Raw genomic sequence first — 18,599 nt, forward strand, 5'->3', positions numbered from 1 at the left:
TTATGCCTTTTCCCCCTGTTCTGATCATACTTCGGCATTCCTCTGACACACACAGGGGAAAGGGGAACCGATAATTATCTCAGCAGCAAATTATGGGTTTGGAAATTACTTTAGAGGTGTTCTGCAAGAAATTTGCGAGACTTGAGCGCATGTCAGGGCGAAATGTGCTGCCTGTAAATGCGTAACAAGTCCATATTAATGAAATAAAATTGACCAGCTTCTCTCACCCAGTTTTCTGTGATCCATATAATTATATATATTGTATAATGTTTTTTACAGCTGATAAGAGCGCAGTTTTACACCACCAGAATTCTATTTTTAAAAAACAAGCCCGTTTAGACAGGAACAACAATCCACACATTCATTTAAAACAATATCATTCACATTATCTTGACATTTTGCAACAAGCCATAATAGATACCAATAAAATAATCAATACAGTTATTGAAAATGTCTGTTCAAACGCAGCAGCCTATTGGTCCACCTCATTGATTTCTTCAATAGGGTGAATACTTGCAGCCTAAACGTGCAACACTGTTTGGTCTGTTGTTTGGGATCCTGAATAGCCCATAAAAGAGACAAGAACAAAGAGAAGGAAGTAGCTGGTGCAATAAAAGTTCCCCTTCACCTTATTCGTGGCCATATGTGACATCCGCGACGCACAGATTTGAGGCAAATAAAGCGCAAAAGTTGGAAGGGATAATGTCCCAGTACTGCTGTCCTGGGATTATAATTTCCTTTTCAATTTGATATTAACTAACGAATTAGCTGATCATGGGACAGTACAAACTCAATAGCAGGATGTAACTATATGAATGCATTTTTTAACCCACGATGTTACCAAACATAACACATTACATAACACAAAGTATATTCACTACCTTAAATGCTAAATGACATTTGAATTTAAATTCAAACAAAGGCAATGACGCCCAAAATGTGATGAATTTGGTTTTTGGCAGACAGTGTTTCTGTCCTGATTTGTCATGCTCACGGTGTCAGAAGCAGCATGTGTGATTTGTGAAAGCATTTGTTTCATTTGAACAATTTCTGTTCTGTCACCATACAGTTGTTGTAATTTACTCATTATAAAAAGCTTTCAAATCAACAGAACTTTTAAAAGCTTTATTTAAACTATTACATATTAGATTTAATTATTTAGGTTTAAAAGCACAGATTTTTCTCAATTGTTAGTCAGCCCACCCAAAAAACGCGCTGGTCCATAAAGTTAGGTTGTAAATAAAGGCTGAACACTAAAGCCAATGTGTGGACTGGAGAGGCAGGAATGCAGCAGAGGTTGTGCCAGTGTGCAGAATTAGAAAGGTCATTCTTTCCCTCGTGTTTTAGCGTTTTATTGCGGCCCGTGAGGCAAATCACAAACGCTGCTTCTGATGCAGGAAGGAAAGAAGCTGTTTGGTCTACGTTTGCACGATCTTTAAAAGAATATTATGAACGAATGAACCAGCAAGGTCTAAGACGAAAATATATATATATATATAAAAAAATAGCCTGATACTAAGTACTAGCCATGGATATTAACAAATAGCATTAATAATTCATGTATATGCTCTTGATTTGTAGTTATCTACGGTGAATGCGCAATGACGGCTACACCTGATGGAAATCATGCGTAACAGGACTATTATTATTATTATTATTATTATTATTAACATCATCATTAGTATTCAGTCATAATTTCTTTTATTATTATATTCGTCGAGGTTCTAATGTTAGTTACAATCATGTTGGATCGTTTTTAAATGAACACTTTAATTGGCTCTTCTGAAGGCCTAATTTAACAGCCTGCTCCCCTGCAACACAACAGGGCCCATCCACGTCCATGAACTTAGAGCTTCTCTTTAGCATTCTTATACATCAATATCCAACTGCACAACATTACTCAGAATTAGTTATATGGGGCCTGTAAAATTTCTGCATTATCAGCCATGATTAAAAACACAGCGAGGGAGGCAAAGTCTGGTCTGCCCCTGATGCTTTTTCCTCTCCCCCGCTTCTAACCTTACTAATAAGGAGTAATTCACATACTAACAATGTAAAGCCCTCTATAAGCACTTTACCATCGCTGGCTAGCCCAATTAATGTCCGGAAGTGTTCGACTTTATGCTCGTTAAGCACTCAGGAAGCTGTTGCCCAATGAGCGCATGTTGATCCACACATCATAAATTATGACCATTAGTAGGCAAAATTTTTGCCCTGTCGGGATTTGTAAGTAAGGTTCTAAATGTGGTGATGCGGACAGATGCATGACTTCATGGAGTTTAATGCGAACCTATCTCTGGTTTTAAAAACACTGCAGGGCAAAACAATAGACTGTGGTTTTCCCCTCTTATTTTAAACCAAGATTTACCCAACCTCAACGTCATGTATAAAAGACTCCCTCTCTCTCCCTCTCTCTCTCTACAGGCATAGTATTGGGCAGTAGCGGACACGACTCGTTGCAATAGCAATGTTTCATAAGGGAAAAACAAGCAACGTGTGTAACAGTAGGTTATAAGACTTCAAAGGCTTCACCAATAGTTGTGTTTCACAAGATTAAAATGCAGAGACTGCTGAGCTTCAGCAGGGGACGGGAACACATGAAATCACTTTATGACACTAAAAATATTTTGTCTCTGCACAGACAATAATAAAACACAGAGGGAGCATTTCAGCAAACTGATCTTTGATAAGACAACCGCTTTCAACTCCAAATGCACATAATAAGTACACACACACACACACACACACACACACACACACACACACAACTGGTATAAAGATGGGTTTCAGCCACATTTGTGTGATGTTCCACATGCTGAGGATATTTAGAAATGAATCTAGATCACAATGTTTGTCAAAATGTTGGAAAGAAATCGAAGAAGTGGACTGTTGACTGTATTTGGAATTTGGCCCCGTCCATGTTTCACGCAGTTCGATCATAACTAATAACTAATGTTATAAAAAAAAATGTTAATGCTGGTGGTTTCAATGATAATATTTGTGATAATATATTTTGCTTATGGTGTAAAATGAAAATGGTATTGGCTAAATAAAATCTCATCCTGCTCATCATCAATGTCGTCAGTGATTATGTCACAGCATCACATAACAAATCACTGCATCTCATTATATCAGAACAAAACAATAAAACAGACCATTCTCTCATTCTCCGAGGTGACAACAAATCAGACACTCAGAAACACTCCTCGGTGTCAGCTCGTGCGGTTACCATGGATGTTACTCACTGGCAGCAGTGTATCAGCTGGGTCAGCTGACATCCGCAGTGAACCGCCGCCGAAAACCAGCAGCCATAAACAACAAGCCTCAACACCCGCCCACTTCCACATGCAACACTTCTGATCGCTAGGGGGCACTGCCGGGATATATATATATACGTGTGTTTGTTTGTTTGTGTGTGTGTGTGTGTGTGTGTGTCTGTGTTTGCGTGTGCGCGGTGCGTGTACGTCAAATTGCATATATGATATGATTGTAAGGCCCTTGGCACAGGCTGAATATGACGTGAAGTATGGAAACAATATTTAGAGCACATGCATGTAATTTGTCACTGCCTGGTCATGGGTGATGACAAAGTTTACTATCAGTAGGCAATTTATTACACATCGGCACAGAATCTCTAAAATGCTCCGCTAATGTAGGCTAAAGCGTTCAATACACACGCAGGTGCTGCTACACCAGCTCCAGGAAGGTACAATCAGCAGCCTCCCAGGCTACAGGTTAGGTCACAACTACACAGAATAGACATCTCACTCGCTCACTCACCCACTCAGTCAGTCACTCACTCACACACACTGCATCATTCATTATTTCGACCCAGCCACCACCAGCTGATTGCCAAACAACATGAAAACATTGAGAAAGAGTGATAGAGATATGTGTGTAATCTTACCCCAGCACGCTCTCCGTAGTTTGTAGCTTCGCTGTGGTCGAACACAGCGGCTGAGGGGTCACGAAGGCGAGTGGGAAATATCAACAGAGCGCACATCTCCCACGTACTGTCTTCACATCCCGGATAAGGAGCTCATGGAGGCAGACTGTCTGTTTGCCGAGAAAAGTATTTTCTAGCAGGCATGCTTGCTTCTTTTCTCTTCCCAGTCGCGGCTTTATTGCCTCCGGGGGTGGGGTGGGGGTGGTGGGGGGATAAACGCAGCGGCTGCTAGAGGCGGCGACTGTCCCGAAGATCCCTCTGTCAGGAAGTCGGAGATCGGATGAATATCACAGGAAGCAGCGCGAAAAATGATTATAGTATTATAATAGAGTTAAGAAAAAAGACGTTTCTACGCCAAAGCTTAGTCTGCTGCTGATACAAGGGAAGGACCAGAGAATAGACAACAGCATAAAGTTCATGTTCATAGAGCGTGTGCCACGTGGCTCGCCGCAACCAATCGCAGGGAGGATTCAGTCGTAAACTTTTATTACTCAGCTGTAAATTTCTCCCTTTAACAACCAGGAATGTTTGCACCCATCTTTCCCCCTTTTCTTTTTTTCGATTGCACTAAACTAAAAATGGCCACACGACATGGTACGTGATACTAAGATTTCCCATATGTCACAAATTAGACGTGCGTCAAAGAAAAATGACAGTTCCCCTGGTGGACAAGCTGTATGTCATGATGTACCCAAGCCAACGGGAAATGGGAAATAAAAGTGTGTGAGTAAGAAAGAGAGAGAGAGAGGGGAGAGAGGAAAAGAAACAGAGAGAGGCTTAGAGAGACATGGAGAGAGAGAGAGAGAGAGAGAGAGAAAGAGAGAGAGAGAGAGAGAGAGAGAGAGAGAGAGAGAGAGAGAGAGAGAGAGACGTCCAATTAAACTTCAATTAGCTAAACGATACTTCCATATTGGGCCATTTTCTCTCTGACTGAGTCTCAGGATGGATTGCATGCCAGTAAGCAGATATAAGGTTCCAATGATCACATGAAACATCAACTAGATGCTCCAGGTACATGCGTAATATCAAGATTATGTAAAATGTAGCTAGCCTTGAGTGCTGGAAGGAGTATAGTCTGTTTTTAAACTTGAAACAGCTAAACACACACAGGCTCGCGCGCGCGCGGTTTCCAACCTTCTGACAAAGTAACAACATACACTGTAAATCTTGTCCTAACTTTCAACAGGATATATGAGTAACACACACAGAGAAGGACAAATTGACCCATTTGAAACTACGGACATACATTTTTTCATCTTATAAATGAGAACATGAGGCGACCAAAGGTTTACAAGAAAATGTCTTCACCTTTGACAAATATACTGCATGGTAAGAGATATAAGAGTAAGAGGATTCAAGATGAAGAGAACAATAGATGAGAAATAATTTAATTTGAGCATAACGCGCAGGTTTTCCCCCACTAGAACAAGACCTCTAGCTTCTTCTTTTTTTCCAAGAAAATGATGGCACGTAGTCTCAGTAACGAATAAAATAAACACACTACACCCAAATAATCAGAGGCATTTAAGTTACATACTTGATGAGCGGCGCACCTTGTCCTTGCAGGCCGTGATCTCCACACTGAGCCTCGGCACACAGAGACAAAAGATGCAGACCCATCCAAGCCGTGCCTTTACACCGCCAATAAAGTTTACAGCAGGTACACTTAAACTTTATTGGTAATGTCAACCCTGTGGTAAAAGTACACACACACACACACACACACACACACACACACACACACGGTGCAGAATAGCTGTGACTTGGGGACACATCCGGAATTTTCTAAAGACTCCACGCAAGTAAATAGAGAAATAAACACCCTGGATGGGCTGCGCTTTGACGCAACATTGTCTCATTTAGACAAATACAAGACACAATTGGGGGGAAACAGCCCTAAACTGAGGATCTGCGAGACCCTATTTGATTTTGTGGTATCAGCATGGACTTACATTGAGGAAAATTGAAAAGCAGCTTGCAAGCAATGCGCCTTTTTACACAGTTAAAATGCAATCGTTAAGCCTGTACGTAAAACTGCGCAATGCTTTCATTTTCATTTGTTAGGCTACACTAACTTTACCAATCAAACTGAATACATGTTGCTCTGCTTTGTTTATCTGTAAGTTCGTTTCACTGAAAACAAATAAATAAAACTATTAAGAAACAACCGTTATTTGAAGAACATTGCGCAGGTTTGTTTATTTTTATTATGTGTCTACAAAAAAATACATGGTTCCGTTAAGGCCTTCATTTTTCAAAAAACTCATATCTACCTTCAAGCTTAATAAATAATCACACTTTTATTAAACTTACGTATTTAACTTTTGAATTAAAGTGAAATACCTATTAAGTAAATAGTATTCATTCAAGGAATAACAGTCCCACCTTACAGTATAGTCTGCAGTATAGTGTCTCATATACACATCGAATGGATCACTTCAGCTTGTTCAGATCTAGTCTGTAACTGAACGGGTAAAACGGAGACGCACCAGACAGACTTGAATAATTTAGCTGCATGACACATGAAAGAAAACTAGACGGAGAGACGGTACTGTTAATTAGTCGAGATGTAGCCTAGTTCTAATAAAAAAGAAAAAAATATATACACACACACACACACACACACACACACACACAACTACTAGTCTGTTATTGGCCTTCAAAAAAATACAGCTCGTACTTCAGTAACATGCGGGTGGAATTCTGTTGCAAACAGTAGTTGGAAGAGGTCAAATTTCATGATTTGAAAAAGAAGCATCAGATTACTATACGGGACTGAGTATTTTATTTATTGTAACAACATCTCAAGTGACCTACATTGCTGCACCGTTTGAGACACATGAAGTGCTTGTGCTACTTCAGTGGTACTCTGATTGTATGTTGACTGTTAACGTTTATTCTCAACAGTCATCATAAAAACAGCAGCAGCAGCAGCTGGACAGGAGAGGAGGAGACACACGGTGTTACCTGCACTTGGCCTCCTATCCGCTTTGATTTCAACGCTCTGGTGTTTTCCGGAGGTTTGTCTGGACACAACGTTTCACACAACACATGGTATAGACAGATAAAGCCTCCCTCGTGCTTTGCCATTATTTAGTCTGATTATTAACATCACGCCAGATGTTTGTTCATCTCATCTCAAACAGCCATTATTCATCCCAAGATTCATTAAGAAAAGCTCCGTGTCCTCCCTGAAGAGAGGAAGTTTCTTATTAAGAGGATGAATCAAACACGACTCAGGCTTTGGAGAGTAGCATGCTGTGAATGGGATTCGCAACCTTTCCTTAAAAGGTAAAGGGATACGTCTGCAAAAGCACGTCTGGCGTTTTTTAATCGAATTGGTTGAAAAGTTTAAATTAGGCTGACTTTAGCCAAGAGGCTATTCAATATGCCTGCGCCTCCTCTCCCCTCCTGCCACAGCCAGTAAATGTTTTTAGCGCATATGGGCGCAAAATCAAAGCATCATCAAAACATCAACATTGTTGCACGTTTAGCCATTTCCTCATTGATTTGTCTTGATTGTTTGTATCAAACTACTTCTGGATATGAAAACGGAGGCTCATATTTGGCTCTACAGCATCCCAAAGTTCATAAGTCGTTAGAGAGAAAAGCATAGAAGGGGAAAAAGGTAACAGAATGTGTGATTTAGCTTTTCACTTCACATATTTTTTATGTGTTGGGGGATAATTTCAGTAACCGAGGCTGTAATATCAATACAAAACAGAAATTATTGTGAGCCATTTTGTTTATTTGTAATTTTACATCAACAATGGCGGGGACACACAATTCCGTCTTTCACAGGAGAAACACCAGGAAACGAGCATATTGTTAACATCAATATATAACAAGACGTACATAAAGATTATATTCAGTGCAAAAACAACTACGCTATGTCACCAGCACATTAAAATAAAAATTCCCTTATTTTAAAATCCTTGTAATTGTAGCATGTATTATCATAAACAGTAAATGTGCGTTATAGGCAGTTTTAGTTGTTGGGGAAATAGCTTGCAATCGAATCAGAGCGATGCCACAAGTGAGGAATATAAATTCAGCAAAGGCAAAGCTCTGAGTTTAGGTAGTGCCGTGGTACAATCTCAAAATAGTTTGCTTGGCTTTAAACTAATTGTCTTCCCAAGACTCACAAATTGTCTTCAACAAGTGTATATTGTATATTGGGTAGGCTAAATGCTACATACATAACTTAATATAATGATGATATAGAACACTTTTAAAATTAAAACCATATGAAATCTCTATATTCAGAAATCTCTATTGCAATTCCCCCAGGTTTAGGTAGCATCAAAGGATTTCAAACGATTGCATTTCCCTGGTAATCCTAGAAAAAGATGTCTGAGGAGCTAATGGCTATCTTTGTCTAGGCCATTCACATGAAAACGAGTAAAACAGTAACAGTAACAATTAGAATAATAAAACTTGTGGTTTCTACACAGGTCGTTAGCCAATGTAACTGCTGCGATGATGTTTGAACACTTACTACTAAGTTATAGGCCATACATTTCGCTTACAATTTCGGAAAGGCTACTCTGAAATGACGTCCATGTTCTTTTAAATGTAGGCTATAATATATTTACAACACAGGTCGGCGTTGGTCATGTTTTGATCTTATTTGGCTATGCTTCTGATACAATTATTAAAAGCAAAATGGGTATAAAAAAAAATAGCTAAGCCATTTTCCATCTAACATGCGTTTTAATTGACCCTCTTTTGGCAAGGGTGACTGTTCTATCAAAGAAAATGAGCTACAAGCGTGTGTAGCTTCTACAGAATCCAAATCCAAATGCAACTCATGTTAGGATAATCGTGAGAAGGGAGAATTTTGTCTACTTATGACAGCAATATTAAGAGGGATTCCTGTTCCCTCTTGACATAATGAAAGGGTGGTCATAAAGTTGACGCTCTCTGCCTCCTTGTGACTCTTCGTCTGTTTATGGGACCTCTCTTTTCTCTTTTTCAGCCATATAACCATAAAAAGGACCATAAAATCACTCCTTGGTCTCTTCTTTCTCTTCCGCTTCTTTCTCTTCTGCCTCTTCCCCTTCACCGTCCTCGTTGCCCTCTTCCTCGGCCTCGGCTTCAGCCTCTCCTCTCTGACCCGGAAACTTGTCTTTGTTGTTTTCTTTTTTCCACTTCATCCTCCTGTTCTGAAACCAAATCTTCACCTGCCGCTCGGTGAGGCTCAGGGCGTGAGACACCTCAATCCTTCTCTTGCGGGTCAGGTAAGGGTTGAAGAGAAACTCCTTCTCCAGTTCAAGAGTTTGGTAACGACTGTAGGTTTGCCTCCCATTCCGTCTGCCTGGGGCTTGAATAAAATAAAGCCAAGAGGTTAGCTGGACTGACAACGGTCCCCAATAAAAAAAAAAGAAGCATTCAGATGACTTATAATTAATGAATACTAATCGTTCAGCTCCTTCATTTAGCTTTCACTCATGTTCACATTCACTCAAGAGCGGGAGGGGGCTTATTTATTTAAAGTGTGAGATGGGTAAATCTATTAAGCAATACAGTTCGTATTCCGTGTGGAATTTCTAAACGTAATTGTATGTTTTACTTATGTTTGTGCCATTTACAGATCTGTCTGCAGGTGCTCCGACTTTTACGCCCACTTTCACTAAAGAGTTACTGTGAGAATATATTCTGTATTTGTATTGAAAATGGCTATCAATTATTAATTAATATATCTATAAATTTAGGCAAGGGTGTCCTATATTGCCATCAGTGTATTGATGATAAATTCCTACAAACCAAAATCAATATATTCTATTTTAGATTAGTATTTAAACTACGCGTAGAAGCACATAAATTAGTATGGTTTTCCTCACTAGCAACAGGGCCTAGACGAGCCTGGTTGAGATTGTCAGCCACACACAGAGTGACACACACATGAGGAAAATAAGAAGAGGGGGGAAAAGTATGAGAAAAGAGATGAGATTAAGCTGCACTGTAACAACAGATGGGGATCAGGCTAATGATAAATATCTCTGAGCAGATAAAAAATGAAGCTTACACCTGTGTGGAGTTAATGTAGCCTGATAGCCTGAGCAGAATGATCCATGAATGGAGAGGAGGTAATATCTACAAAGCCCTTATGATTATGGCTGTATGAGTCTGAGCCACATTGGGCCTGTGGGTCAAATTACCCCCAAACCCCTAAAACCCGGATTCTGGATAATCGGGGCATGTTGTGTTTCAGCTAACCCTCCTGTCACTCTGCATGCTACTAGTGTGTGTGGCACCACCATATTTTAAACTATGACTTATTAATTCTTCCCCCTAGTGCGTTTAGAGTTTGTGAAATATCTTATGACAGCGATATTTGACTTCAAAGAGCTGCTGTCATGAGATGTGATCAGCAATTCGTTGTTTAAAGGCACTTTTGAAAGCAAAAATTCAGCCCTGCATGGACATGTGCTGCAGAGTTAACAGCAGCATGCAGTACAGGTTGTATGTGCCCCATCATGTTCCCTGACTTATTTCGTTTTATAGTTAAGAGACACACTCGTGCATACTCAACAATATTTAGCACAAATGCAAACAGACACATAACACAAGCAGACACACACACACGTACACACATACAAACACGCACGCACACACATACACGCGCGCGCACAGAGTAACATCGAAAGAATAGGAAATATTTCTGACCGTGGGGTCTCATCCAAGGAAACATAAGACTGGGACTGGAGTTTTGATTTAAGTGGCCTTGTCCTTCTCCGGGGTTAGAGCTGCTCGACGATTTACAGTCTGGGTATTGCGCTAGGCTTGCGTCTTGCTGGGTACCATAAAGCGTTTGCCTCGGAAGGGCTTCATATCCATAAAATTTCGTTGCGTCTCCGTGGCAAGCCAAAGCGCAGGGGTTTTGCTGGTATCCGGGGTTGGAGATCCCAGTGGTCCCGTGGTGGAAAAAGTCCTGCACATGATGGGACGGGTGCTGAAAGCCCGGTGCGGCTGCTCCGGGTCCGTAAACCAGCGTGTGGCTGCGGGCAACGCTTTGTGGAAACCTGCAGTCGTAGTAAGTTGGCTCCAGTGACTCGCCGCCTTTGTACTTAGAAAAAAGAGGATTAACAAAATAGGAGCTCATGTTTAGTTAGCATCAAGCAGACGGGCTCTCTCGCAGAATATCTCCTTTAGGATGATGGCAGCCTTTTGTTTAGGGTCCCAACTCGCACAGCGCGCACAGGCAGACAAACCGGAACTAGGAGAAACGCTGCCCCTTTGGACAATCTACGACAGCTCACTCTGTGTGAGCCGTTCCTCTCGCAGTCGTGAGTGTTTTTCCCCAGGTTTCGCAGGCTCAAACCCGGCTCATGGCATGTGCTTTGGGTGTGCCTTAGCAAAGGTTAAAGCTGGCTTGCTCCACCGGCACAGTCACAGACGCTGCTCTTTTCTTTCTTTTTCCTTTTTTTTTTTTTTTAGCTTCCCACCGAACCACCCCCACCACAAGCGCCCCCCACCCTCCTCCACCCCCCACCCCTTCATCTTCCTACGACCGGTCAGACGTGGGCCCTACGTATATCCACCTTGAAAAGAGCTGCACTAATCATAACCAACAACCCAAGAGGCTTTAAATATGATCAATGTTATGTTTATCACAAAAAAGCTTTGTTATAAGCTGATCAATGGAGATGTGGAGTGGTTAAGATAAAGACTAAGACACATTACACACATACACTTTGCTTGTTGTCTTTGCATGGAGGTTATGAGGTGTACAAAGCAGGGAAGGTTCCCTCTTTAAAAAAGGATACAGCTGTTATGAGTTGCTGTTTTCCCTGCCAGGCCCTACTGAAGCTTATACACTAATTTCTAGAAAATAGTGGAGCTTTTATGGGCTCCAGGAGGTCAACATAGCAATTGGGAAGTATAAACACCAAAACGTTACATAAAGCAACACTGAAAAATGCAAAAGCAAGACAACATTGAAGCTATGACATGCAAGTGAAACAATGTAGGAGAATAAGACATAACATCATCCTCGTGTAATCGAGTAAAGGCCAGGGCGACACACTTGCACCATGCGCTGTAAAACACCGACACACGCAAATATAAACACGACCTGTGAATACTAGGTGCCACTTACTGACCCCGTAAAACCGACGAGGATAAGCAGTAAATCTCCCACGTGGAGGAGTTCATAAAATTTTACATCAGATATTTAGCTACAATGAGCGCGCGCACATTTCCCAGCTCAATAGTTGTATGGGCTCTATCTCCAAATATGCCAGTGTGGGTTGTTTTTTTTTGCGGTTACTGACGTTTTATACACATAATCGTAAAATATGTAAGGCGCACTGGGCGAATTTATAGACCTTTCACACACTATAAATATGCAGATTGCCAATCATTGTTGCACACTTCTTGGGGACTTTGAGCTGCTGGTACAGACGTCACAACCGACACGATGTAAATGAGCAGTAGCTGTCTTTTTTAACAAACTGTGCAGTTACACTGAAATTATTTTTATTATCAACATTACTATTATTAGGCTATGGCCTACTATTATTATTTATTATTATTTTTATGTTGTATGGTGCGACTAGTATAACCTATATAATTTTGTTGTTGCTGTTGTTTCTGCTGTCAGTTGTATTGATGTTACTAATGCAAATTGTTATTAAAGTATTTATATTTTTTAATTGTTTAATTGTTTCTGGCTGTTCATTTATTATGTTATGTTAATTATGTGTTTTTCTTCTTAAGTATTTTAATGGAGTTATTCTTTTTTAATTTACACCATGAAATATGAGAAAAACAAATGCAAAAAAACTAAGAATCTAAACGCAATACCGTATTTTCCTATCCAAAATGCAGATATTTTTGCCCTTTGTCAAAATTAAAATACTGTCTGAGCAAAATAATCCTATTTTTATTGGGTACACAATAATAAATAAAAATATATACCACAACATCCCAATTAACTTCTACATTTTGTGACCGTGAAGTGTTTAAACCGAAAAAGTGACAAAAAGTAAAATAAAAATGTAACTCACGAGACAGAAATAAAATACATAAAATAAAACAAAATAAAATAAAAGTCCTGTTTATGCACACACACACACTACTGGGTCCAACACAACAACCAGCTCGCTGCATTCTGGAGTGCTGCTCTGTGGCCTATTACACAAAATGCGGTGGATGAGCATATCTGTCATTTTGTCATCGATAGGTTACTCTTCATTATTCAGCCAAGCCACAGAGCTGTAAAGAAGCCCTTCAACGCACAGACCCTGCTCAAAACATGGACCAACAGCGTCATCTAGTGTACAGATGTGTGCCTAAACCTGAATGAATCCACCAATCAGAAACATTTGTGATGTGGACAGAAAGGGTCTCCCCATTTGTCCAAACGTTATACGTATCACGTACTTTTCCTGAAAATAAAGCAGCGTTAAAGAAGCCATTTACTTCCAGATCTGTAACTACATGCCGCCAGTCTCCTCTGTTTTACAGCAGGCTTGAAGTAGTTGTTGGGCTGTATCCTTTCCCTGCCATGGCCGCTACCTGCTCTCATATAAGAGATAACAGTGCTCTGCAGAACTCATATTTGTGCACAATAACTATTGACGTTTTCCCATCTAATTGTAGGCTAATAGCCCACTCATGTGATGAAGTGCAGGGGGTTGCGGCTGGCTCACAAGGCAAAAGTCTTGCATGCATGCGTGCGCATGACTCTCCTTTGAAGGAGTCCACCACCACCGTCCATTAAAACCATAAAGTAATTTAGCCCAGACGTCTAGCCAGTTAGTCGAGTTTGCTTTGTTCGTCTGCATTTGAGACAAACAGCCGAGCTCCAACAGGGGCTGTAAAACTGGCAGTTTTGTCCGAGCTGAGCGGAAATGCACTGGATTAGGCTTTGAAATTACAGCATCCTGTCCGTATTGTTTGCCACCACAAAAAGGCAATTTAGGCCTATCCCAGGAAACAAATGCGAGACTTGGGAAATTGTCTCTCACGTTTACACTCAAATGTTCAAATTTAGTCTCTGATTTTCTGATCGCATGTGGGCCTGGCGAATGTATTCAATTCAGCAATACGATTATTTATAAAGATAATTCATTTAGAAAAATACTTAATAGCAGTTGTTAAAATTGATACACGAATACGTTCTTGGAAGTGCGACAACTGCACAAATAGTTCCGGCTACTTTCAACACATCACATAGCGGGGCATAGAGCAATAAAACAAATATCGCGCATGTATCACATATATCTTTTGCCCCTATAAGTTTTTTATTCAATTTAAATGAACAATAGCCTACAGCTACATATCACCAATGTTAGTAACATCGTAAACAGCAAAATTAATTATTTTTCAGTAAAACCGGTGCTTATTGTTGTTGGAGAAATGTACTTTTCTTCTCCTCAAAAGACCAAACAGGGCTATTTGTGTTTATTTGGCGTGTGTGCACTTATCCTTAAATATATGCACACCTGTAAATACGTGGCTGAGGCATAAATAATTCTAATTAAGACCCCAATTTGAAGCAATGCAAAGCTAAATAAAAACAATGTCGTCTTGCTAAAGCCTTAACTGCTCTGACAATGTTACGTTTTCGACCTCGCCATTATTTGCGGTGGCAGAGCTCATATAGGCCTTTGCTTGCTTGGGGAATGCTCATCGGGAAAAACATAAGACGAAGAATTGTGGAGGCATAATTATTTAGCAAACATCCATCTGTTTGCAACATGTAGCTTACCCAGTAGTGATTTGGTAACTCAATTTATCTGCGGGATTTTTTATTTGATTTTTTTAAATCAAGCAAATAGTTAAGCTGCTATTTAATGAGATCCTGTTTGTTAGGCCCTCTCTGCCGCCACGTACTAATTACTAAATGTGTTTGGTCGCAAATATGATACCCTCGTGAGTCACAATGAACACAGCATACAAGCACTTAGTGATAATGTTTATATTTGCAGAAGTCTGTATCTACACTCTATCGTTAAACTCGTAGGCTACAATCAAAAAAGATGCACAAATACAGCAACAACTATCACAAAAATACAAGACAGACAAGTCCGATGGCAGATGTTCCATTTCTGTACAAAATACTGCACCTGCACAACAACGTACAAAGGAAGAAACATGAAAGAAAACATTCACATCATAAATTATGGGTTTGTGAAATTCAAAAGAATTCAAGTATTCTCTTTCTTCAGACAGTTTTAACATGTCCAAAACTGCACATGTATAATTTCTCTTACAAAAAAACGTAAAGGTATTTCGAAGTGAAGGCAGAACGTAATTATCTCCCTTAGAAGTATATTTTTCTTTTTTTTATATATATATAGGTGGACACACACGTGTGCACTGGAAAATAACATAATCAGAATCAAACTGTCTCGAAGTTAAGGTTAATAGAAAATCCAACATAGTGATAAATACGAAGAGGAGGAGAGATAGGGATCATCGTGTGTTTTGGTACATCTGTGCTGTCCATGTGACTAGTGGTTACTATGGTTGTTTTGTGACTGCAGTCCACACATTATTGTTCTTTGCTGTCGGTCTTTTCTTTGTTCATTTTCTTCATCTTCATTCGCCGGTTCTGAAACCAGATTTTGACCTGTCTCTCGGTCAGATTCAGGACCCTCGCGACCTCGAATCGGCGGTCTCTAGTAAGGTACATATTGAACAAAAACTCCTTCTCCAGTTCGAGAGTCTGGTACTTTGTGTATGGACATCGCTTCTTCCTCGTGGAGCGGGCGTGTATCCAATTTGCCACAGGGTTATCTGCAAGTAAAAATCATAATAATAATAATAATAATGACAGAAAATAGGGGCAACACTGTGAGGCATTTTAAAAAGTGAAACAATGACAAATGACCACCACATTAGCTTTTAGAAAATTTGCCTTTGGATTTACAGAAATTCCGTGGGCTCATCACAAGGTGCTACAATTGAAAACAGTGACAAGACATACACAAGTTTGATATTTACCAATAAAGCTAAGCTGATAGTTAAAATGTTGAGGGAAGATTCTCAGCCTCAGACTATCCAACCCTACACTCATTTGCTTCCTTGTCCCCTTGACTTGTGAGTAACACCGTCGTAAAATACTCAATGCGCTTATTCACTTTATTGGCCCATAAAATGGCCCGTGGTTCAAGCCTTTACAGGTCCGTGGTGAAAGTCCTCCAGTATCTCCCTACATTCCTCAAGTTGGCTGGAAGAGTCATGTGAATTTGTTTTGGACACAGAGAGGAGAGCACATTTTATATGCAATATATAATATTCTTTTGATTATGTTGGTAAATAATGTACGCCTATTTTCCCATCAAATAGAGCCCAAAACTGACGGGCCTACATGAAGAAAAAAAAACAGGACTGGAAGTCGGCTTATAGGGCTGCATGTGCCGTGCGTAATGGCACTGGGTCAACATATGGTCGTAAAAAGGCATAATAAAGCATTTTTATAAAGCATTAACTGATGAATATTATATCACATGTCGGTTTAGGTTGTTCTCTTAAAAAGAGCACCTTGCATGTTTTACCATTACGCAACAGCCTTCCAAATTCAACGTCTTCCTGTAGGTTTGAGTCCATGTTTACAACCCCGTCTGGTTTTATAGCCCCAATATTAGCCTAGTAGCGTTTGTCTTTTATAGTTCCTAAAGCTTTCCCCCCTAGCAAAGGCGATTCTGCTCAGCTGAAAAGGGAGGATGAAACAGTTTATAATTTCACGTTATGCGGGACGTTAAAATGCTTCTAAGCAAAAGCAGCTTTACACAATCCCAAACCAAAACTCCCACCCGGTTGTAAAAGACTGTAGGAGCTTGAACTTACTCGGATCTAGCTCCGGCTTCTCGTCTTTATGTTTCCCTGAAGTCAGGATTTCCGACTCGGGAGAGGGGATATTTTGCTGCGTCTTCTCTCGCATGTCAGTGGACGAGCAGTACAGATAATCCGTGTAGGTCCGTCCGCTGGAGCCGAGACACTCGGCGGCTCTGTGCTCCTGAAAGGCGTCGGGCTTCAGCCCATAGTGCCTGCTGTTCCCCGGATAGCCATGGAAAGGCACGGCGCCTGATATCGGCTCCAACCATGACCGCATATACCTCGAGTCTGTGCCTAAATGAGGTTGATGACTGTATGGATGGTAAACCACTGATGACTGGGAGTGTACAGGGGTCCAGGAGGTGGAGAAGACGGGTGCCTTGGGTGCGAAGCTGCAGGAAGGAAAGTCAGCACACTCCGGTACTAGAGACGTTGGGCGAGGGCCGGCTGGGTGCGAACCGGGAGCCGAAAACCGAGCTGCAGCAAGGACATCCTCGTTTTCATGGTTGATCAAGGAGTCCACATAATAATTACTTATGGGACCCGTGGTCGACATGTCGAAGCTTCCCCGACTCTTTTACATGCATCCGATTATTATATGGAGTGTATGTGTACTTTTTTATCTAGCCATAGAACAATCAAGGCAGGTAATTATTTCTCAGCGCTTCCCTGGCTGCTATTGGCTGGCTCACCGACACGTGATTATATTTACCCCCGCAAAAATTGTACAGTGGATCAATGCGCCACTTATCCTGGGATACCAGTGCACATAATCGGATTAAAGAATGTGCTCTTTTGCTCTTTCTCTGGGACGTATTAGAGGTAACTTTAACAACCATGATTCTTTAATAAAGAAAACGTGTCTTGGTAGTGCTACTAGTGGATCTTTCTCTAGTCGCAGTACAGACCTGCGCAGTGTTACGTCTAAAACCGAGCAAGGCACTATTTGATGGTGTAATCAATCTCTGTCTGGCAAAATCTATCGTAGCCCCGTGTTATTGCAATGGATAGTATTACAGCATTAAAGTGTTTATTGTATCGTTGAGGCCTTTTATCTTTATCAAAGCAGCAGCACATTTGATAAGGTGAAGGGTTTATAACTTCCTGTGTTATGCTGTTTATTTCGCCTCCACAGTAGCTACAGGACTAGACAGACGAGAGAGGGAATGAAAATACGGGATGCAGGATACACCAACAATTAAGTTTGCACCGTTTTAACGGGCGCAACCGACCAAACATTTCGGATCTGCGGAGATAGGAGAGGAGGGGATTCAGATTCTTGACAAGCAGCCCACTGCAGCGGGTTATATTCGGCTAGTGACCGTCTATGTTTTTATGCCCATCAATAAATTTTAACGAGGACCATTTGATTGTTCATAAACGTGTCGTTAATAAGACTACATCCGAGTTCCTCGCTCAACATAAAACCACCACCACTTTATGCACGCGAAACAATTCCTATCAAACAGAAAGGCCGGAGACAGGAAACAGAAGACTGCAGAGAGCAGAGGAGGTAAAAAGGTTCGTTAAAGGTCTAACTATGAAAGCTTTTATAACAGGGATAATGTTACTCTTGTATCTAATGACAAGAGTTTACCGTTTTGTCCTGAGATATACTAGAGTAGCTTGTCAGTTAGTAGACTGTGAAACAGCCCTGAACTCATCTGCAGGGTTGCAGCGACACAGCCAATAATACAATACTAATATACGATGGAACGAGACTAACCGAAGAAGACACCAGTGTCCCAGGGAACACTAATTAGACTAATTGTGACATAAATACTGAAAGTTTAATGCGCATGTGTAGACTGGATGCGGTCGACAACAACATAGCTTTATAAAATCCTAAAAGCTGCACACGTTA

The 18,599-nt window shown here is 40.7% G+C and overlaps 3 protein-coding genes across 6 annotated transcripts in view; all 3 read right to left on the reverse strand.

The window, feature by feature from the left end:
• LOC120558386 (homeobox protein Hox-C10a-like) overlaps positions 1-18,599 on the reverse strand; it is a 132,348-nt gene that overhangs the window by 26,751 nt on the left and 86,998 nt on the right. Inside the window, exon 3 of one of the 4 annotated variants that reach the window (XM_039799363.1) lies at positions 4,151-4,204. The exons of 2 other annotated variants lie outside the window; for them this stretch is intronic. The gene's annotated coding sequence lies outside the window, so the exon portion shown is untranslated. Of the gene's footprint in view, positions 1-4,150; positions 4,205-15,585; positions 15,695-18,599 lie in introns of those variants that run through there. One more of the 4 variants, XM_039799362.1, reaches the window with a different exon arrangement.
• On the reverse strand, positions 7,683-11,315 carry hoxc8a (homeobox C8a). Its single transcript, XM_039799371.1, has 2 exons — positions 10,616-11,315; positions 7,683-9,269 (listed from the first exon to the last, which is right to left on the reverse strand). The coding sequence occupies exons 1-2, from the start codon at positions 11,049-11,051 to the stop codon at positions 8,953-8,955; spliced, it is 753 nt and encodes a 250-aa protein (XP_039655305.1). The 5' UTR covers positions 11,052-11,315; the 3' UTR covers positions 7,683-8,952.
• hoxc9a (homeobox C9a) lies at positions 14,841-17,402 on the reverse strand. The gene is made up of 2 exons (XM_039799370.1): positions 16,748-17,402; positions 14,841-15,694 (listed from the first exon to the last, which is right to left on the reverse strand). The coding sequence occupies exons 1-2, from the start codon at positions 17,289-17,291 to the stop codon at positions 15,450-15,452; spliced, it is 789 nt and encodes a 262-aa protein (XP_039655304.1). The 5' UTR covers positions 17,292-17,402; the 3' UTR covers positions 14,841-15,449.

Source organism: Perca fluviatilis, chromosome 5 (genome assembly GCF_010015445.1).
Source record: "Perca fluviatilis chromosome 5, GENO_Pfluv_1.0, whole genome shotgun sequence".
NCBI classification, from domain to species: Eukaryota; Metazoa; Chordata; class Actinopteri; order Perciformes; family Percidae; genus Perca; species Perca fluviatilis.

Excerpts from the sequence above, each read along its gene's own strand:
- hoxc8a (XM_039799371.1), bottom strand. The coding sequence starts at position 11,051 with ATGAGCTCCTATTTTGTTAATCCTCTTTTTTCTAAGTACAAAGGCGGC. Across the intron at positions 9,270-10,615 it reads TCCTTGGATGAGACCCCACG|CCCCAGGCAGACGGAATGGG; the intron begins GTCAGAAATATT and ends ATTTTATTCAAG.
- hoxc9a (XM_039799370.1), bottom strand. The coding sequence starts at position 17,291 with ATGTCGACCACGGGTCCCATAAGTAATTATTATGTGGACTCCTTGATC. Across the intron at positions 15,695-16,747 it reads GAAGCCGGAGCTAGATCCGA|ATAACCCTGTGGCAAATTGG; the intron begins GTAAGTTCAAGC and ends TTTTACTTGCAG.